Source organism: Myotis yumanensis, unplaced genomic scaffold, assembly GCF_028538775.1.
Source record: "Myotis yumanensis isolate MYYU_CA2020_CCGP unplaced genomic scaffold, mMyoYum1.0.hap1 SCAF_10, whole genome shotgun sequence".
Classification (NCBI taxonomy): Eukaryota; Metazoa; Chordata; class Mammalia; order Chiroptera; family Vespertilionidae; genus Myotis; species Myotis yumanensis.
In genome coordinates this window covers 20,869,455-20,892,127 of record NW_027223761.1, presented here as the reverse complement: position 1 = coordinate 20,892,127, position 22,673 = coordinate 20,869,455, and the positions used below count along the sequence as shown (strand labels likewise).

At 40.5% G+C, this 22,673-nt stretch overlaps 1 protein-coding gene across 1 annotated transcript in view; it reads right to left on the bottom strand.

Annotated features, from left to right (window-relative positions):
* CCDC73 (coiled-coil domain containing 73) overlaps positions 1–22,673 on the bottom strand; it is a 74,218-nt gene that overhangs the window by 47,149 nt on the left and 4,396 nt on the right. The window contains exon 2 of the mRNA XM_070428099.1: positions 7,444–7,593. Within this exon, the coding sequence (XP_070284200.1) occupies positions 7,444–7,578 (135 nt within the window). The 5' untranslated portion in view covers positions 7,579–7,593. The remainder of the gene's footprint in view (positions 1–7,443; positions 7,594–22,673) is intronic.

The window sequence follows — 22,673 nt, the reverse complement described above, 5'->3', positions numbered from 1 at the left end:
AGTTGGCTAATATGAAAACAGTAGTTTAAATACTACTTAGGAAAGAGGTTTTTAAAAATATGAACTTTTAGGTTCTCCCCTATATATCATATTTTTTAATCTAGAATACTTTGTAGCTAATCAAACCAAGAAACTATCTGAAAGAGTGATTAGTATTTTATTAGACAACATGAGAAACTGAATTGGGCAATTTCGTAGGAGGTGGATTATGAGTTTGAAAAAGAAAATAAAGTACCCGTTACAGTTTTGGCTGCTTGGACATGTGCCTGCTGTACATACTATGTCCCTAAATCTGTTCAGGGTCAAGAATTGAAGAGGTCTGACCAATACACAGCCCATCTTGTAAAACTACAGCCTGAAGCAAGCACTTTTTAAAAAGCATGACACTTTCTAAAGGTTATAAAGAGTAAATAAACCATCAAATTACTCCTCTTTTATTGTTTTTATAAAACACTTAAATCCTTGTAGTCCTAAGGCAGCTAATAAAAAATAAACACTTTTAAGGTTCGATATTCTTGGGTACTTTATTGAAGTTACAGATGGGATTTTCTCACCAAATTTAATATTTTTTTATTCATTAACAATTTAATAAGAACTTTTATTAATAACTTTTGAAAGCTGCTTAAAGAATGCATGGAAAATAAAAAGTTCCAAAAAAGTAAATTTTTAATAGAAAGCATGAAGTAAATTTAAATTCCTAATATAGAAGAATATTATAATGTTACTTTCAGCAATGTGAATAACACCCATTGTATCAGCTTTCCATGTAGTATAAACACATACATTCTACAAATCATTATAATCACAGAGCTGTATGATTCCACTCATAGCATAACTAATTTTAAGGGACACTGAAGTGCTGCTTTACCACATATTGTACCATTAATTGCCCAGTTTTCTTTCACGATTTCCTTAGCAAATCATTGCTATTCTAGATACCCAAATTTCCATTGGCTTTTATTTATTGCTAATGTAAAATTCCAAGATTTACTTCTGTTTAGATATTTAATAAATTTAAAGTGTCCTTTCTCTGAACTCCCACAATGGTTTCTTCATAATCCATAATACACACTATGTGAGAGTATAGTGATTGATTTGTATGGTATGTTTTGACTATTAAAATTTAAACTCTTTTAGAGCAAGACTGAGTAGTTTTTTCAAAGGTTATCAAATAAATGCATATTTTAAAGTTTGAAAGTTCTGTGATAGAAGTCTTTCATTCCCATTGTATAGATAATCTAGCTTAAAAATACTTAAAAATCTGGTTTATAAACTTTCAATCCACTACCAATATTTAGGATCTAATAGATTTTACATTAAACTCTTTTTAAAAAAAATATATTTTTATTGATTTCAGAGAGGAAGAGAGAGAGAGAGAGAGAGAGAGAGAGAGAGAGAAAGAAACATCAATGATGAGAATCATTAATTGGCTGCCTCTTGCACTCTCCACCCTGGGGATTGAACCTGCAACCTGGGCATGTGCCCTGACTGGGAATCAAACAATGACCTCCTGGTTCATAGGTCGATGATCAACCAACTGAGCCACGCCAGCGGGGCTACATTAAAGTCTTCAACAATTGGAAGAGCTAACAGTACAGGGCCCATTGTTTTCTATAATGGCAACAATTTTCTGAAACTGAATCAGATATAGGTTGAACTGAAGACATAGGTTCTCCAGTTCAATACAATCCCTACCCTATTCCTATCATTTGCCACTACCTGAATCCAAAGGAAGTTGAATTTGTGACCCTTCTGCTATTGTTCATCCCTACTCATCAGTTATTCTGTCTATCAGATAAAGGAATTTACCAGAAATAGTGTCTAACTTCTAAAAAGCACACATTATGAATTCAACATAAACTTTTTTTGTTGATTCAGATTGTTTATCTGTAGGTAATTATAATTTAAAATTCTTTTCCCCCAATACAATATTATAATTGCCAAATTAGATCCATAATGGAAAAAATGAGTAAAGTCCCCTTTCTCTTTTGCTAATTCCAGCATAGGTAAGTAGTAAAATGTAGTTCAATTGAGTAATAAATCTCTTTCTTTGACTTTATTACCTATTGTGTTCACTTTTTTGAAGAAACTTTACAATCTAACCCTCTACTATATTGACCAAGTTTATGTTGACTGCATTATTCATTCTAGTTAACTTATTAAATATATATTAATGGAAGAACATTAGACAAGGAGCAAAGAGATCAGAATATCAGTCTCTTAAAATTCTCTGGATTTTAGGTTGGACTAACAGTGATGGTGAACCTTTTGAGCTCGGCGTGCCAGCATTTTGAAAAACCCTAACTTAACTCTGGTGCCGTGTCACATAGAAATTTTTTGATATTTGCAACCATAATAAAACAAAGATTTATATTTTTGATATTTATTTTATATACTTAAATGCCATTTAACAAAGAAAAATCAACCAAAAAAATGAGTTTACGTGTCACCTCTGACACGCATGTCATAGGTTCGCCATCACTGGACTAGACGCTATCTCAGGCCACTTCCACCTCTAAAATTTCATGATCCTGCAAAAAGACTGATTATTTAGAATACATCTCTAAGATCATACAGAAAATGAAAGCAAAAAGAGATGATTCTGACAATTGCCATTCACCCATTCACTCGGGGCTAAGAAAGTGAGGCAGTTCTACCAGCAGTTTTCTGAGGATTGACTTAGTGTTCAGGACCCCATAAAGACGAGGGATTTTGGAAAATATCCCAGGATTTTAGTTGGAAGTCCAAAGAGCTACACTCTTAGAGGGTGGAAATAAACTAACCCTTACAAAAATGGTAACTGAGCCTCCAGTGACCTCAATCTCTGATAGGTAAGATGATCTGCCCATCCTTACTTCCAGAAGCAAAGTAAACCTCTCTAGAGGAAGATAGCATGTAAAGCCTCCAATTTTCTTAGCAATTTTTCATACACAAAGTCATTTAATCAAAATTCACTCTACATTTCAGAAAATAAGATCAAATAACAAAAAATCGTGAGAGAAAAAACAGATAGTAGAAATGGATCTACAAGTCCAGATATCAGAGTTTATAGCCATAGACGTTAAGATATATAAAATAACATGCTCAAAAATATATAATAAAATGAAATTCAGCAGAGAATTGAAAATTACAAAAGAACCAAACAAAATTTAGAAATGAAAAATACAAGAAATAAAATTAAGAGCTCAATAGCTTGAGTATGTCACCCGATTAAATAAGTGGAAGAGAATATTAGCGAACTAAAAGGACAGAAGAAAATAACCACACTAAAACATGAACAGAAAAAGGAAAATATAGACAAAAAATCAGTAATGATATGGGAGATGTGAACAAGATTAACAAAGTTGGCCAAATTCATATTCATAGAACACTTACACCAAAGAAATAGAGAACACACATTATTTTCAAGTTCATCAATGTTGGAATATTTACCAAAATTGATCATATGCTTGACTAGAAAGCAAAGCTCCACAAATACTAAGTGACTGAAATTATATAGAGCGTATTATCTGATACAGTAGAATTATGCTAGAAATCATTTTTTTAAAGTTAACAAAAATAACATTCTCAAATATTTGTAAAAGCAGTAATACATTTCTAAATAACTCATGGGTTCAAAAAGAAATTCTAATGAAAATTAGAAAATAATTTGAACTGAATGATAATGAAAATAAAATATGTAAAAATTGTGTGACCAGCTAAAACCATGCTGAGAGAGGTTTACAGCTTTAAATCCTCTGTTAAAAAAACAAAGTTAAAATTAACTAAATATCCATCATTAAAACTTCAAAACAAAAAGAACAAAAAATTAAGTAAAATAAAGAATAAAGCTAAAAGAGATCAATAAAATAAATACACAATAGAATCAGAAAAACCAAATTTAATTTCTTGAAAATACTAACACAATTGGTAAACCCTTAGAGAGAATGATCTAAAATTCCTACTCATTCATAAAATCTCTGTATATCATCATACCTGACCACCATCTTTTCATTAAGGAAGGATAATCTCTATTCCAAAGACTATAAAATTATTTCTTATATTTTCTAGTATTTGTATATTTTTTCTTTACATTTGATATTTGTACTAGTGGCCTGGTGCACAGAATTTGTGCACGGGGGAGGGGGTGTTCCTTAGCCTGGCCTGCACCCTCTCCAATCTGGGACCCCTCGAAGGATGTCCTACTGCCAGTTTATAGGGATCGGGCCTACACCAGCAGTTGGACATCCCTCTTGCAATCCGGGACTGCTGGCTCCTAACTGCTCACCTGCCTGCCTGCCTGCCTGACTGCCCCTAACCACTCTGCCTACTGGCCTGCTTGCCCCCAACTGCCCCCCGTGCCAGTGTGATTGCCCCCAACTGCCTCCCCTGCCAGCCTGCTCACCCCCAACTGCCCCCTGCTGGCCTGCTCGCCCCCAACTGCCCCCCTGCTGACCTGCTCACTCCAAACTTCCCCCCCCTGCTGTCCTGATCACCTCCAACTGATCCCCACTGGTGGCCTGCTTGCCCCCAACTGGCCCCCCCTGGTCTGCTTACCCCCAACGGCCCCACCCCCCACCAGCCTGATCACCCACAACTGCCCTCCCCTCTTGGCCTCTAACTGCCTCCACCTCGGCCCCGCCACCGTGGCTTTGTCCAGAAGAATGTGTCCGGAAGGTCTCCTGGAAGTAATCCCAGTCTAATTTTCATATTACCTTTTTATTAGTATAGAGGCCTGGACACGGGTTGGGGCTGACTGATTTGCCCTGAAGGGTGTCCTGGAGCAGGGTGGGGGTTCCCTTGGGGCGTGGGGTGGCGTTGGTGAGGGGCCTGTGGTGGTTTGCAGGCTAGCCATGCCCCCATGGGGTGAGGGTCCCTACTGGTGGGGTGTGGCCAGCCTGGGTGACAGGCTGAGGGCTGTTTTCAAGCTGGCCACACCCCCTTCAGGGTAGGGGTCCCCGCTGGGGTGCCTGGCCAGCCTGGATGAGGGGCTAATGGCTGTTTGCAGGCTGGCCACGGCCCCCAGCGACCTAAGTTCCCAGCCCCTCCTTTTTTTCTTTTTTTTTTCAGCGCCTCCTTGAGCGGAGGGAAGCAGGTATCTGGGATTTATTTACCTTCTAAAACTGAAACTTTGTAGCCTTGAGCAGAGGCCAGGGCGGGCAGGAAGCTTGGCTTCCTCCATCGCCGGGGGCAACCCAAGCCTCCTGCTCGCTCCAGCTCCATGGCCACCGCCATCTTGGTTGGGTTAATTTGCATACTCGCTCCTGATTGGCTGGTGGACATGGTTTGTGGATGTTTCTCTTTTATTAGTGTAGATATAAAGTATGTATGAATTGTCCAAGTGCCATGTATTGACTTCCTTCCTTTCCCCACTGGATTTATTCTCTTACTAATCTATTTGTTCCTGCAACAATGTCACATTTTTAATTATTACAGTACTAGAGGCCCGGTGCACGAAATTTGTGCACTGGGGGGTGGGAGGGGAGGTGTCCCTCAGCCTGGCCTGCGCCCTCTCCCAGTCCAGGAACCCTGCAATCATTCACCCCGCTGAGGGAGGCCCCACAGGAGGCCCCACCCACCCACTGCAGCACTGCCCGGTAGCCTGGGCCCCCCTCTTTGGGTGATTGCAGAGCCCCCCGATTGACTGCCCCACTGGCCAGTGGCCTGGGCCTCCCTCTGCAGGATGATCATGGGGTGATGGTGGGGTCCCCCGACCAATCGCATCGCACACGCTTTAGCTGGCCTGGCGACAGTACATGTCATAGCGTGGTCGTCTTGAAGGTCATTTTGCTGTTTGGCCATTTAGCCAATTTGCATATTACGCTTTTATTATTATAGATTGGAGAAGCCTTTAATATCTGATAGAGCAAGTAGCAATTCTTTTCTTATTTTCTATCTATACTCATGCATTTTTTTCTAGCTAATGACATGTGACATATAACATTGTATTAGTTAAGGTGTATAACGTGTATATATTAATATATTTTCTTATATATATAACTTTAGAATCATTCTGCCAAATTCTAAAAAACATCTCACTGGTTTTTTATTGGCATAGCACTAAATTTTTGAGTCCTATCTTGGTCTGTTCAGGCTGCTACAACAAAATGCCATAGACTAGGTGACTTACAAACAACAGAAACTTATTTCTCATGGTTCTGGAGACTGGAAGTATGAAATCAGGGTGCCTACATGGTCAGGTTCTGTGTCTGGTGAGAACAGCTTCCCTGTTCATAACTGCACGTAGCAAAAAGGGCTAGAGCTCTGTTGGGCCTCATGACCTAATTACCTACCAAAGCCCCACCTCTTAATTCCATCATACTGGAAATTAGGTTTCAACAAATGTATATTGGGGGGACACAAACATTCAGACCATAGCAGATCCTTTGAAGAAACCTCTAGAAATGAAAAATGTAATCCTGGAAAATAAAAACTCATCAAGGTTAGATAGCAGGAAAAAAAACATTTGAAAAGACAATTAGGAAACAACAAAATGAATTACACATGCAATAAATGAAAAAATATAAAAACTATAAAAGAGTTAAGAGTCATAAAAGATAGAATGGGCCATGACCGGTTTGGCTCAGTGGATAGAGCGTCAACCTGCGGACTGAAGGGTCCCGGGTTCAATTCTGGTCAAGGGCATGTACCTTGGTTGCAGGCACATCCCCAGTGGGAGGTGTGCAGGAGGCAGCTGATCGATGTTTCTCTCTTATTGATGTTTCTAACTCTCTCTCTCTCTTCCTCTCTATAAAAAATCAATAAATTATATTTTTTTAAAAAAAGATAGAATGGTATGATTCAATATGCTACCTAAGGGGAGTTCCAGAACAAGGTAATAGAAGAAAAGAAATAAGGGAAGGCAACACTCAAAAAGATCACAGCTAAAAATTTTCCTACAAAAGGAGTCCCAAGAAACATTGAACAGCTTGAACAATAGCGATCTCCTGCTAAAATTTTTATACTAGATGTCTCTTTCCTAAAAATTTCAGGGTTATCACTTTAAAACTAAGAATATTTTATTCTTTGAACTCAGAATACTTACTATATACATTTATTTTGTCAATTATGTGTTATCTTGTTTCATCATTTAATCATTTCATAGTACCTAACTCATAACCTTAACAAAAATGTAATCTCCTAAAGAATAGTTTTTTAAATCATCCATAGTGTCTAACTATAGTGCTATCTATGCATTCCAAGGTACTCAACAAATATTAGCTGATTTATCAAGTATGTAACAAACTGAAAATCTACTATATTTTTTGCTTTGGTTTATAAATTCTTATTTCCCATTCCCTGATGTCAACTAAATTTATCCTTTTCTCTTTTGCTTCATTATTTGGACTGTATTTCTTCTTTCTAAATAAGAGGTTATTTTGTTAGGTGTTTTTTTCTTAAACCAAAAATTAAACTGGACAAATCCAGTTCTCTATTAAAATAGCACTTTAAAAAGGTACTTACCCTTCGCATACGTAATTCTTCTAATGCTTCCAGTAAACTAGTTCTGAAATCTAACAGCTGAATGGAAAACAATGTCTCTGAAGAACTTTGAAGAGCAAAGGTAGATGATGAGTCAATCTTAAAATCGTTCTCCATGTTGACATTTATCTTCTATAATGGAAAAAGAAGCATTTTTCTAGGTTTCCAATTAAAAGCACAGTTACCATAAAAATATAACAACTGGTATCCCATAATTCTCCAGGGCTAATAGTGAATAAGTTTTGTCATTACTCCTATTCTGATCTTCATACAAAAAGCACTTAGCAAAACAATGATTGACTTTCGTTTCTCTGTGGCTGATCTTTTCTGTTACTCTAGTTACCTCCAGGACTAAATCTCCTGCCCCTCCCATCCGTCTTCTAAAGGCTGAGTTCCTAATGCAGCAGGCAAGGTTTGGCCCTTCACTAATTGTTATACACCAAAGCTGAGATAAACATTGTGCCTCCTACTAGAGGCAACCAATCAATGTTTCTCTCTCAGAAAGAAATGAGAGGAAAATAAATCATGCAAAGCTTTTCAGAATCAATCTTCCCAGAACTACAAAAAATATGGGTTTGCAAAGAGCTCATTAAGGGCTGCAGCCAGACACATCATGGTGAAATAATGTAACACGAGAGCAGTGGTTCTCAACTTTCCTAATGCCGTGACCCTTTAATACAGTTCCTCATGTTGTGGTGACCCCCAACCATAAAATTATTTTCGTTGCTACTTCATAACTGTAATTTTGCTACTGTTAGGATCGTAATGTAAATATCTGATATTCAGGATGTATTTTCATTGTTACAAATTGAACATAATTAAAGCATAGTGATTAATTACAAAAACAATATGTAATTATATATGTGTTTTCCGATGGTCTGTGTTTTCCCCAAAAGGGTCGCGACCCACAGGTTGAGAACCGCTGCACTAGAGGAAATGGAAAGAAATCTATAAGCTTTAAAGGAAAAAAAATTTTTTCCATACAAAGGACTAAGAATTACATTAGAGTTTTCAATATCTACAATAAAAATCAGGGTTTGCTTTAGGAGCCCATATACAATGAAAACTAGAATAAAGGAGCTAAACCTTCAAAATTAGGGGAAAAGATTACCCAATGGAATTTCCTGGCCATGCAAAATGTGAAGGTAAAAGGTATTTTCAGACATGCAGTGTCCAAACTAATTTATTTTCCATGCATCCTTTCTCAGGAATCTACTTAAAGATTTCTCCAAGAAAGAGTAAAGTATGGGATATAGGGGATCCTACACAAGAGAGGAAAAGGATCCTAGAACTGTGAAGGGGGATACAAAGATGATACTGGTGCAGCAAACCCAGAGATCAACCAGTCCAAATGGAAGTGGTTTAGTACACTCTGGTAAAAAGTTCCTCAATAGGATGAGATTAACAGATTACCAACTGTTTTTAAATTAGTAATAAGAGGTCCGTATATCTGGGAAAAGTATGAGGATGAGTTAGTAATGAATACATTAAGTCATCAATAGGGGAAAAAAGACAAATGGGTGGGGGTATTGTGTAGGTAAGAAAAAATAATCATAGCATACTCCAAAGGTTCAGCTGTGAATAGCATTTATGCAGTCATAAATTACTTATAAAATCAAGATTATGAAATAACTATATGGTGAGGATGGTATGAGAAGGGGGAAGAATTAGAGCAAAGGTGAAAGAAAAGTTAAATCTTCATTTGTCATTATGGAAAGTCATTATATAATGACTAAAATTGGAAAATCAAGATGTAGCAATGATAAGCACATTATTATTTAGAGATATGGAAGCAAATGTATAAAGAATCATCTAAAATAATTTAAGGTAGTTGCTCTGGAGAAAAGTAAATTGTAGGGGATCTTACTGTTTTTCTAAACAAAATTTGTAATTATTTACATTGTGTGTGTACATAAATGTAAAAAATCCTAAACTAAAAAAATTAGGATTCAAATTTATATAAGCATCATGGTTAAAAGTATAACAATATAAATACCATCAGAAAAAATATCGAAAGGAAATACACTACATTGTTAACTGTAGTTGTCTTTCAGTGATCAAAAGCATGGGATGTTTTCCCCTTCATTCTCCTTTTCTATAAAGTACATATAAGTTCTATAATGAAGAAAAGCACTTTACTGCATATGTTTTAAGTTGGTACAGAATTATTTCAATTGAGAACCCATAGAGAGATATGAAATCAGTTTAGTTGCAAGCAGCATTTCTTATCGTGAAAGAGAATAAAACAGATTAGAATATATCAATAATATTCACATGCAGTAAACTTCATAAAACTTTTGTTTTAATTATATGTAAATGTAAATACATGTATGTATACTGGATCACAATGTGAAATGTACTTCTTACTATGGGTCACAGTGCAAAAAAGTTTTTACAACGCTATTACAAGCAAGCTTGATAAAGTCAGAAATGAACCAGTTTTGTGGTAAATACAGTTTTATGCGCTTCTGAAAAAGACATATGCATGTTTGTAGATTCCTATAACAGAATCCAAAACATGTGGATTCAAATTCTATCTCCTCTTACTGGCTGTATGACTTCCCTAGAGTTCAGTTTCCTCATCTGCATAACAGGGACAATAACACTTATTTCACAGTGTGTGAGAATTAAATGAGGTAATGTATTTAAGTCCTGGTTTATCACAGAGGTTCAATAGCCAGTGAATAATGAGGATAAGTCCTGGTCGGCGTGGCTCAGTGGTTAGTATGTCAGCCAGCGCATCAAAGGGTTATGGGTTCGATTCCGGGCCCCAGTCAGGGTAGGTGCAAGAGGCAACACGATAGATGTGTCTCTCTCACATCAATGTTTCTCTTTCCTCTCTTTCTCTCCCCTTCTCTCCATTCCACTCTCTAACAACAACAAAAAAAATTCAATAGAAAAAAAAATATCCTCCAGTGAAGATTAACAAAATAAAAAAGAAAATGAGGATAATTACATGTACAAAATGTGCCTTTTTGATCATTTAAAAGAGACATGTAATATTTAATTTGAAGCTTCATACTTACTTTACTCTGAACAAATTAAAATACTCTCATATTTCAATGCTATTATTATAAGTATCTCCAAAAATGCATATGCCTTCCCATATTTTGAATCACAACTTGAATAGTTGAACAATGATTCCATATAGGAAAGTAGTCATTACAAAATAATGACTACCCTGGCTGGGTAGCTCAGTTGGTTAGAACATCATCCCAATACACCAAGGTTGGGGGTTAGATCCCAGTCATGGCACACAAAAGTAACCAATGAATGCATAAATAAGTGGAACAACAATGCAATGTTTCTCTCTCTCTTTTAAAAAAATCAATTAATAAAAAATTTGTAAGTATATGAAAAAGCTTTCTATATTTAAAAAAAAATCCTGAGTATCTTTATTTTTAACACTTAGCTTCTAAGTGTTACTAAAAAAAACTTCTTGTAAATAGTTCAATTATTTTATAGTAATTTATAATACTAAATTTATTGTTTATAATGCAATTATTTATAACAAATATTATAGTTATAATATATTCTATTTATAATCACTTGTTTATATTTCATTATAAAATATGCATTTTGAAAAATATATTACAAAATGCTTAAAGCATTATAAATATATTACAAAATGATTAAAACATTACCTCAGCATTCACCATATTACTGACTCTATATTTTACAGTATTGCTATTTTTCTTTTAAAAAGTTTTATTTTAAGCACATATTAAAAATCTGTATTTTACCACAATTAAAAGCCATGGAGGCTTTTAAATCTTTGAAAGTATTTATTTAAAAATTACATCTTAAATACTCTATAGTGGAAAGTAAGTTAGTCTATAATCCTGATAGGGGTCAGAGTAATAACACAAAATGGACAAATTACACTGTCATTCTACTTAAATTATTTAAGTTATTTAATTTGACCTGTAGACAGTCTCTTGTCTTCTCATCATGCCTGACTATTAAGTGGGAGGTCTTCATTCATGATGATCCTTTAATAGAAGCAAAGCTTTCTCCATTTAACCCATGCTGTTATCAATCATGTACAGGGATAAATGAGCCTGTAAGATTTTGCCAGTATCACAAATGACACTGTGACCTGAGGCCAGCATCTTTATTTGCTTCTCCAGTGATTCACTTCAGCAGATATTAACCAATTTTATAATCCATGAAAGGCAAAATTAAAGGACACCATCCATAAAACAGAATAATTCCTATCAGCAACAAAGTGATGTGTGTATTATCTTATAAATTATATGACCATACAGTGTGGTAATGTAATGAAGTAAAGATGGTAATAATCAAATGCCTAGGGCAAACGCTAATATGCATTTAATCACACAGCATGAAGCCGTTTGTCACTACAGTTGAATGCATGTGTACATAAAATACATGAGTCACGTCCTTATTGTTATACTATAACAGCATCAATTTCACACTATCATTTCACATAATAATGACTGTAGCTTTGATATTAGCTAAAACATTAAGAGTGTAAACAAAATCAAAAATAGCTTTAAAAATACCAAAAAATTGATTTTTCAGTAACTAAAATATTTTCCCCAAAAATTCTTTGTTAAAGAGCTATAACTTCCAAATTTCCTTTTTTTAATAGCCCCTAAGTTGGTATCATCATATTGCCTTTATTCTCAGGAATACTCTTAATACATAAACTAAATGCTAAATCAGTCTTATAAGTGTATCTCCTTCATAAGTAATTATAAATATAAAATTTAGATGTGAAATATGGGTGATATTTGTCACAAAAAGTGAATCCTTGTGTGAAAACCCTCTCTCTATACATAATGTACATATAAAAGCTAGTGTGCATATTTGAAGAGACAGTGTGTAAATATATTTTAGAAGTATTATATGTACACAACCTAGTGTATGTGTATTTCTTTAAAAGACTGAGAAAAAATTACCAAAGCATGACTCATATTCTATCTTGTATAAGCAATAGTTGTGTTAACCATTATATTGTAAGTTCCTTGATTAGTGTCAAATCTCATTTACTTTTATATCCTCACACTGCCCAATACAATAATTTACAAAAGTCAGGCACTCAATGTTTCTCGTACTTCATGTTGTACTGTATTTAACGGACCACTTGTATCCTTTGGAAAGGTAGGGAGTAGGATACTGGGAAACTGAGTCAAATAAAGTCACATATGCAATCAGTGTTTTCTGTAACTGTGATAAATAAACTTTGATAGGTATCACAAAACTAGAAAAGGCCTAAAAAAGAACAATTATATAATGAGGAAAAATGGAAAAGCATCCACATACGAATTTTTAAAATGATTTTACAGACTAGAGGTCCAATGCACAAAATTTGTACAAGGGGCTCGGCCCTCGCAGTCCCGGCTGCCTCGGCTAGCCCTCGCAGCCCTGGCTGGCCCTCACAGCCTCAGCTGCCCCGGCTGGCCCTTGCAGCCTCGGCTGACCCTTGCAGCCCTGGCTGCCTTGGCCAGCCCTCACAGCCCCAGCTTCATCCAGGTCTTCCAGATGGCTGTTCACTCTAATTAGCATATTAGCTCTTTATTATATAGGACTAGAGGCTCAGTGCATGAAATTTGTGCACGGCGGGGGCGGGGGGGGGGGGGGGGGAGGTGTCCCTCAGCCCAGCCTGCACCCTCTCCAATCTGGAACTACTTGGGGGATGTTGGACATCCCTCTCACAATCGGGACTGCTGGTTCTAAACTACTCGCTCGCTTGCTTGCCTGCCTGATTGCCCTTAACTGCTTCTGCCTCCCAGCCTGATATTCTCTATCATGTCAATATTAGGAAATAAAATAAATGAATTATGAAAATTACATGAATAACTTACAATAAAAATTTTTACCTAAGATAGTCATATTACAACACAAAAATTTTTACCATAATTATCTACATAATCATTTCCCAAAGTGTATTCTAAAGGGCACATGGTCCATAAGATACAGCTCTAAAAACAGGTTCCCTGGTCAAATAAATCTGGAAAATGCTGCAAACTAACTCCCCATCTTAGAGATTAACAGTACCATCACATAGTTAGAAGCTGTTTAACCCAAATTTCCCAAGTTTATCTTGACCACGGAACACTTTTTAAAAAAATTCATAATGCAAACCAATATTCTCAGGAGCATGTGTCCCAAAGACTGAAATCTGGAAATTCTAATCTGTAAAATTGTTCTATGTTCTCACTTTGCTAGTGTTATGATTTAGGAAAAATAATTTCCCAGTAAGAAACATTATCTCTGCCCTAGCTGGTTTGGCTTGGTGGATAGAGCATTGGCCTGCGGACTAAAGCGTCCTAGGTTTGATTCCGGTCAAGGGCACATGCCTGGGTTGCGGGCTAGATCCTCAGTGGGGGGCTTGCAGGAGGCAGCCAATCAATGGTTGTCTCTCATCATTGATGTTTCTATCTCTCTCTCCCTCTTCCTTCCTCTCTTAAATAAAAAATAAAAGTAAAAAAAAGAAACATTATCTCCATTCAACTATTACCAGGACTGATAAAAGAATATTAACTTTATCAACGATATTTACCATTACATCAATCACTTCCTTCAACCACACACAGTCTTATATGTTTACCTTGGTGTGTTCCAGTAATATGTGCTTCAAATAAAAAATAGAACCTAAGTTCTAGTTCAGTAAAACTATAGATTGTGGTTCAAGAAATCAATGTAAAAGGTCTTTTTTTAAAAGACTCTTTTTAAGTGAAAAGCTAGGCTAGCCCTGGCTGAGTAGCTCACTTAGAGTGTCATCCTGGTTTGATCTCTGGTCAGGGCACATAAAAGAAGCAACCAATGGCTGACTGTGTGGCTCAGTGGTTGAGAATTAACCTATGAACCAGGAGGTCACAGTTCCATTCCTGGTCTGGGACACATGCTGAGGTTGCAGGCTTGATTCCCAGTTGGGGGTGTGCAGGAGGCAGCCGATCAATGATTCTCTCTTATCACTGAAGTTACTATCTCTCTCTCCTTCTCCTTTCCTCTCTAAAATCAATTTTTTTAAAAGAAGCAACCAATGAATGCATGTATGGATGGAACAAATCAATGTTTTTTTCTCTATTTCTAAACTCAACAGAAAAATGTAAATGAAGGCTAGGCTAGAAAAACATAAAATCCTATATAATGAAGAGCTAATATGCTAATTAGACCAAATAGCCGAATGGCCATCCAGACAACTTTCCGGATGAAGCCGGGACTGCGAGGGCTGTCTTGGGCTGTGAGGGCCAAGCCCCTTGAATGAATTTCATGCATTGGACCTCTAGTAGAAAACATGAGTAGTACAAAGGTAAGTACTGCCTCATGTGTATTTTATTTAAGTTGTATCTACACTAATAAAAGACAAACATGCAAATTGACCGTACCTTCACTATGCCTTAAGCCACGCCTACCAGTCAATCAGAGCGACTATATGCAAATTAACCAACCAAGATGGCGGCCAGCAGCCAGAGCTGGAGCGAGCAGGAGGCTTAGTTGCCCCAATGATGGAGGAAGCCAAGCTTCCCAACTGCCACGGAGGCTCTGAGCTCCACTCAAAGCAACAAAGTTTCAATTATAGAAGGTAAATAAACCCCAGATACCTGCTTTCAGCTGGCCGTGACCACAGAGTTGGAGCAAGCAGGAGGCTTCCCCCCCACCCGCCCTGGCCTGCTCTGAGCTCCTCTCAAAGATACAAAGTTTCAATTATAGAAGGTAAATAAATCCCAGAATAAAAAAAAGAAAAAAAGAAAAAAAGGAGAGGCTGGGATCGTCTGTTGACGGGGGGCTTGGCCAGCCTGAAAATGGCCCTCAGCCCCTCACCCAGACTGGCCAGGCACCCCAGTGGACCCCCCCCAAAGGGGGTGTAGCCAGCCTGAAAATAGCCCTCAGCCCCTCACCCAGGCTGGCCAAACCTCCATGGGGTGAGGATCCCCACTGGGGGGAGCTTGACCAGCCTGCAAACAGCCATTAGCCCCTCACCCAGGCTGGCCAGGCACCCCAGTGGGGACCCCCACCCTGAAGGGGTGTGACCAGCTGCAAACAGCCATCAGCCCTTCACCCAAGCTGGCCAGGCACCCCAGCAGGACCCCCACCCTGATCCGGGACACCCTTCAGGGCAAACCAGCCGGCCCCACCCGTGCACCAGGCCTGTATCACATATAATAAAAGGGTAATATGCAAACTGACCCTAACAGCAGAACGACGGGGAATGACTGGTCACTATGACACACACTGACCACCGGGGGCAGACACTCAATGCAGGAGCTGCCCCCTGGTGGTCATTGTGCTCCCACAAGGGGAGCTCTGCTCAGCCACAAGCCAGGCGGATGGCTGCCAATACAGCAGTGGTGGTGGGAGCCTCTCCCGCCTCCTCAGCAGCGCTAAGGATGTCCGACTGCAGCTTAGGCCTGTTCCCTGCTGGCAAGTGGACATCCCCCGATGGCTGCCGGGCTGCCAGAGGGATGTCTGACTGCCAGCTGGGCCCGATCCCCCAGGGAGCGGGCCTAAGCCAGCAGGTGGACATCCTCCGAGGGGTCCCAGACTGCAAGAGGGCACAGGCTGGGCTGAGGGACCCCCCTGAGTGCACAAATTTTTGTGCATCAGGCCTCTAGTATACATATATTTATACTGGTCTGCATGTAAAATGCATTTCTTAATGTGGGTTGTAATCATAAAAACTTAAGAATGCACCCTGGCTGGGTGGCTCAGTTGGTTAGAGCATTGGCCCCATACACCAAAAGGCTCCTGATTAGATTCCTGCTGGGGGCAGGTATAGGAGACAACCAATTAAAAATTCTCTTTCTTTCTCTCTCTCTCTCTCTCTCTCTCCCTCCCTCCTTCACTCCCTCCCCACCTCCCGCCTTCTCTTGCTCTCCTTCATCCTCTCTTTCTAAAATCAATAAACATATCCATGGGTGAGGATTAAAATAAAATTTAATGCTATGAGTTCAAAAAAAGTTGGGTTAAACAGACTCCTTTACTGCAGGACTTTTTAGAGCCTTTAATGAATCTTCAAGAGCATTTGTGACCACAGGAACCTTTTTTAATTGAAGCATTTTGCAGGACTAGTATTTATTGGAACACAATTTAAGAAATACTGGCTTTTGGAAACCATGCATACCCAACTGTTCTGAGGCACATAATATAAAACCAATATTCAAAATTTCCCTCTTTCAGAATATCCACAGATTTCTCATATTAACTGCTGGTTCCTCAAATTGATAATGGTTTTAATTTGATTAGCACAAAGTAGTTAGTGCCTGTGTTTCAGTTTTGGCTCTATCACTTATTGGCTTATTGGTCTTGCATTATTATTTATTCTCTTTCCCACAGCTTCCTCATCTATACTAATGAAAGGATAATATGCTAATTAGTCTGGGTCGACCAGCCATCTTCCGGACATCCGACTTCCTTCCAGACAAAGCCATGGTGGCAGAAGCAGTTAGAGGTGACCAGGCTGGCAGGGGAGGGTAGTTGGGGGTGAGATCAGGCTGGCAAGGGAGGGCAGTGAGGGGCAAGATAAGGCTGGCAGGGGAGGGCAGTTGGGGGAGAGATCAGGCCTGCAGGGGAGGGCCATTGGGGGCAATTAGGCAGGCAGAGGAGCAGTTAGGGGTGATCAGGCAGGCAGGCAGAGGGGTTAGGGGTAATCAGGCAGGCAGGGAGGCAGAGTGGTTAGGAGCAATCGGGCAGGCAGGCAGGTGAGCAGTTAGGAGCCAGCAGTCCCAGATTGCAAGAGGGATATCCGACTGCTGGTCGGTCAAACATCCCCTGTGTAGTCCCAGATTGGAGAGGGTGCAGGCTGGGCTGAGGGAACCCTCCCATGCACGAATTTCATGCACTGGGCCTCTAGTATGGTTTAGAAAAGACTAATAGGAATAGTTAAGTCACAGGAGTTGGTCCAGCACCTGGCATGTAATAAGTATTCACATATGATAGATATCAATCACTATCAGAAGAACACTATTATAACATCAGTAATTCTGAAATCCAGTCAAAGCTGAAGAAACTAAAAACACTATGCTGCCACCCAGTGGGAACTATGATGCACTAAGATAGCAGGTTCCTTCCTGCTATTACGTATGAAGCAGAATAAACACGAAAAACTTCTCTCAAGTTTCATTAGCACAATTTACACACCATCAGAGTGGAGAATATAATGTTTAAAAATTCAATAATACTTTAATTCAACCCTGAAACCAGGAAGGGTTATTATAAACACTACAATTGACTAAAGAAATGGGCAGAGAAGGAAACTGTGAAGGGCTGCAGAAGAATTCCCCTCACAGAGGCTGGACTGCTGTTTCAGTCAGGGTTTTCTCTTAAAAGTACAACACAAACACAGCCATAGCATTTATCACATCTAAGGCAAAACAGCACAAAATCAAAAGTTAAAGGATTTCATAGTGGAATCTTCACATTTTCTTCCTAAATCAGTGGTTCTCAACCTTGGCTGCACGTTAGAATCACCTGGGAATCTTTTTAAAATCCTGATTTCTGGGTCTCATCCTCCGGAAATTCTGTGTCTTTGTTACTAATGTTGTGGCCTCACCCCATAACAAAGAAACAGAATCTCCGGAGGATGAGGCCCAGAAATCAGAATTTTAAAACGACTCCCAGGTGATTCTAATGTGCAGCCAAGGTTGAGAACCACTGTCCTAACTGGAGTCTACCCATTACGGGCACACATGGTTTGACTGGCCTGTTTTGTTACACTTCACAGATGTTGCAGTTTTTTTAAATTGAAGGCCAGACCGTCCACTTGCGGAAAGATGACCACTCGCTTTACTGCAGGGGCCCGGCACCACACCCTCCATCCCCAGGGCAGTCTGCAGGGGTGGGGGCAGGGGTCAGGCACCACACCCCCCATCTCCGGGGCAGTCTGCAGGGGTGGGGGCAGGGGTCCGGCACCACACCCCCCATCCCCGGGGCAGTATGTAGGGGTGGGGGTAGGGGTCCGGCACCACACCCTCCATCCCCGGGGCAGTCTGCAGGGGTGGGGGCAGGGGTCGGGCACCACACCCCCATCTCCGGGGCAGTGTGCAGGGGTGGGGGCAGGGGCCTGGCACCGCACCCCCCATCTCCGGGGCAGTCTGCAGGGGTGGGGGCAGGGGCCCGGCACCACACCCCCATCTCCGGGGCAGTCTGCAGGGGTGGGGGTAGGGGTCCGGCACCACACCCCCCATCCCCGGGGCGGTCTGCAGGGGTGGGGGACGACCGGTCCCCATTAGGCCTGCGAAGTCATCTGGTCTGGCCCTGCCACGCCTAAGGGGGCGACTTAACTAAATGTGTGACCATACACAACACGCTCATTTTAAGGCGATAACTGTGCCTGGCCCGCAAATGAAAATAGGTTCCCCACCCCTGAAAGGCTCCCATAAATGTCTTGAGCTCTGACTGTTTCCAAAAGTTAAGTCGGAAGTGAAAACAATGGCAGGAATAATTAAACCTATGACTCAGGTTCCCAGCATCAGCGGGAAATTCCATTCCAGGCCTGAGCAAGGCTCCAAAAGCTCCAAAGGGCCTGAAACTACCGTCGGCGGAGAGGACACCGGAGTTTCCCCCACCCGCCCCGCCCCACGAGGACTCCCGCATCGCCAAGGTCAGACCCACCGCTCGCCCGGGGAGCGCCGGCCCTGTCTGACATTCCTCGCAAGAATGGCCAGCATCGTTGCCTTGTATCCATAACAAAACGTGAGGTTTCAAAGTAAAACAAACAAAAACCTTAAAGAAAACACCAAGTAAAGACAACATCTGCGCTTTTCTATAAGAACAGACAAGGCCCACCTTTCTAACCAGCAGCCTCAAAAGCCCGAGAAGCCCGAGCGGAGTGAGGCCTGCGGGCGATGCTTCTCCGCTCCGGCTCCGGCTCCGGCTCCGGGGGCGAAAGGTCCCGGACACCCCCGGCCGCCACGGGCAGGAGCCTCCGGGCACCGAGACCACACGGCCAGAGCGAGGAGGGGCAGCTCAGGCAGCCACAGGTGCAGCTCAAACCCTCAGTGAACCCTGGACGGAAAGATCAGGGCCGTTTCGCAACAGCCCGCCCTCAGGCACCTCCGCCTAGCGCCTCTAGCGCTCCCCAGGAAGGACTTCCGGGTCACCGGCACCCTCCACAGGGCGTTTCCGGTTTCCAGGCCTGAAGATTCCCGCGGGTGGGGAATCGTGGGCAGCTGGGGCGAAATGTCATTGACTATTTTAAAGGTACAGGCTCCCGGAAAGCTGTCTCCGGATGTTGGCTGGTTCTCTTTGTCTAAGCAAGCAGTTACTGCTTACACGTCCATGCCTGTTCGTTGTTAAATGTGTGGGCCCTGGATGGGTAGTTAGTTGGTCAGAGCGTCCTCCCCGGAGGCCACGGTTGCAGGTTCCATCCTGGTCAGGGCATACACAAGATTCAGCCAATGAATATATCAACAAGTAGAACAGCAAATCGATGTTTCTCTCTCTCCCCCTCTCACTTCCTCTTTCTCTCTAAAATCAATCAATAAAAAATAATAATAAAAATTGTACAATCTGTGGAAAGATTTTTAAAAAGCTAATATGTTAGCTGTTTGTTGGGAGCAATGCAAACTGTGTAGATGAGGACAGGACAGACTTCTCTACCTATTTATATTTTTTTGTGTTGGAATCATGTGAACGTGTTATCCATGCAAAAATTAAATGTTGATTTTTAAAAATATATATGTTACTGATTTTTTACAGAGAGGAAGGGAGAGGGATAGAGAGTTAGAAACATCGATGAGAGAGAAACATCGATCAGCTGCCTCCTGCACACCCTCTACTGGGGATGTGCCCGCAACCCAGGTACATGCCCTCGACCGAAATGGAGCCTGAGACCCTCAGCTATATTCACTGAGCCAAACCGGTTAGGGCTAAATGTTGATTTTTAAGTGAAATAATAAAGAGAAAACTGTAGCTATAATCATACTGATGACCACACCTATTCCAACACCTGATATATTTCGGGTCTCCTAGATAAGATAGTTTGGGCTGTGCTACCAAATCTGAAAGTTCCTGTGCTCAGAAGTGGAACCAGCCTGGCCCGTTTTGCTCAGTGATTAGAACGTCGGCCTGGACTCGTGGGTGTCGGGTTCAATTCTGATCAAGGGGACGTACCTTGGTTGCAGGCTCAATCCTCAGTGCCGGTTGAGAAGCATGCAGGAAGCAACCAATTGATGCTTCTCTCTCTTTCTCTCCCCTTCCCTTCCACTCTCTGGAATTCAATGGAAAAAAATACCCTTGGTGAGGATTAACAACAACAACAAAAATTGGCCATATTTCTCAGGAAAAGTCTGTCTGGAACTGTCTTTAGACTCACTGTCGCTTTTCAGGTCTTTACCCAAATATCACTAAATTTGGAAGACCTTCCCTGACTACCATTTATACAATAGTAATACCAACATACATACTCTACTTTGAGATTTTGCTTTATTCTCCATAACACAAGCACCATCTAACATGATATGTGGGTTTATTGTCTGTATCATAGAACATAAGCTCTGTGAAGACGGAGACAAATTTTTTTTCACTTTTGGATTCCAAATTCTAGCCAATGCCTAGCATTTAAATGCCAAATAAATGAATAGATGGAATATGACCTTTCAATTTGGTATATGCTAACTATAATAATTATACTGTAATAATGACTAATATTTACTGATAATTTATTTGTGTCAGACAATGAGCTAAGTGTTTTACATATATTTTCTTGTTTTAGTCTCAAAACAACTCTATTATTATATACTTTTTGCACACTAGGAAACTAAGGTGTAGAGAGGTTGAGTTGAACTTAATAACCTCTGATACCCTCCTAATTCTATGCAAATTTCCCAATGATTGGTAATATAAAATGGCTTATTCCTAGAAGAGTTATTTGAAATAATTTCTAGAAATTTTTATGCTATTTCTCCTTTAATACAGATATTTGCAGTTCAGTGGAAAGCACCTCGGTTTCAACTGAAAATAAAATAAGATTTTAGTTCATCACAATAACTTCATCATTATGTTAACAAGAACAATGAAATTAAACGGATCCTTTGACCCCATAAATCTACTTTAGAGATAGCATTCCAAGAGGAAAAATCTGAAGGAGACAGGAGGGAAAATAACAATTTGTACAAAGGTGTTTATAGCAGTGCTATTTGTAGTAAAGAAAATTTTAAAAGAATCATCCTAAAGTAGTTGGATATGTGGAAAATTGACAAAATATGTGAATCTGGAAAGAAAACCCTATTGAGAAATCTAGAGGGCTCTCCCACTGAAGGGAAGTGTTGCAATAGTGCCCTCCTCTGGACATTCTGAGAACAGCCCCTCAGTAAGGAATTCTGCCAGTTTGAAAAGAAAATACAATTGATAGAACTAGAGGGCTCTCTCCCTGCAGGGAGATGTTGCAATGGTGCCCTCCTGTGGACATTCTGAGAACAGCACCCTAGTAAGGAATGCTGCCAGTTTGAAAAGAAAAGCCAATTGATAGACCTAAAGGGCTCTCTCCCTGCAGGGAAGTGTTGCAATAGTGCCCTCCTGTGGACATTCTGAGAACAGCACCTCAGTAGGAATTCTGCCAGTTTGAAAAGAAAACCCAATTGATAGACCCAGAGAGCTCTCCCACTGCAGGGAAGTGTTGCAATAGTGCCCTCCTGTGGACATTCTGAGAACAGCCCCTCAGTAAGGAATTCTGCCAGTTTGAAAAGAAAATACAATTGATAGAACTAGAGGGCTCTCTCCCTGCAGGGAGATGTTGCAATAGTGCCCTCCTGTGGACATTCTGAGAACAGCACCCTAGTAAGGAATGCTGCCAGTTTGAAAAGAAAACCCAATTGATAGCCCTAAAGGGCTCTCTCCCTGCAGGGAAGTGTTGCAATAGTGCCCTCCTGTGGACATTCTGAGAACAACACCTCAGTAGGAATGCTGCCAGTTTGAAAAGAAAACCCAATTGATAGACCCAGAGAGCTCTCCCACTGCAGGGAAGTGTTGCAATAGTGCCCTCCTGTGGACATTCTGAGAACAGCCCCTCAGTAAGGAATTCTGCCAGTTTGAAAAGAAAATACAATTGATAGACCTAAAGGGCTCTCTCCCTGCAGGGAGATGTTGCAATGGTGCCCTCTTGTGGACATTCTGAGAACAGCACCTCAGTAGGAATTCAGCCAGTTTGAAAAGAAAATCCAATTGAAAGAACTAGAGGGCTCTCCCACTGCAGGGAGATGTTGCTATAGTTCCCTCTTGTGGACATTCAGAGAACAGCACCC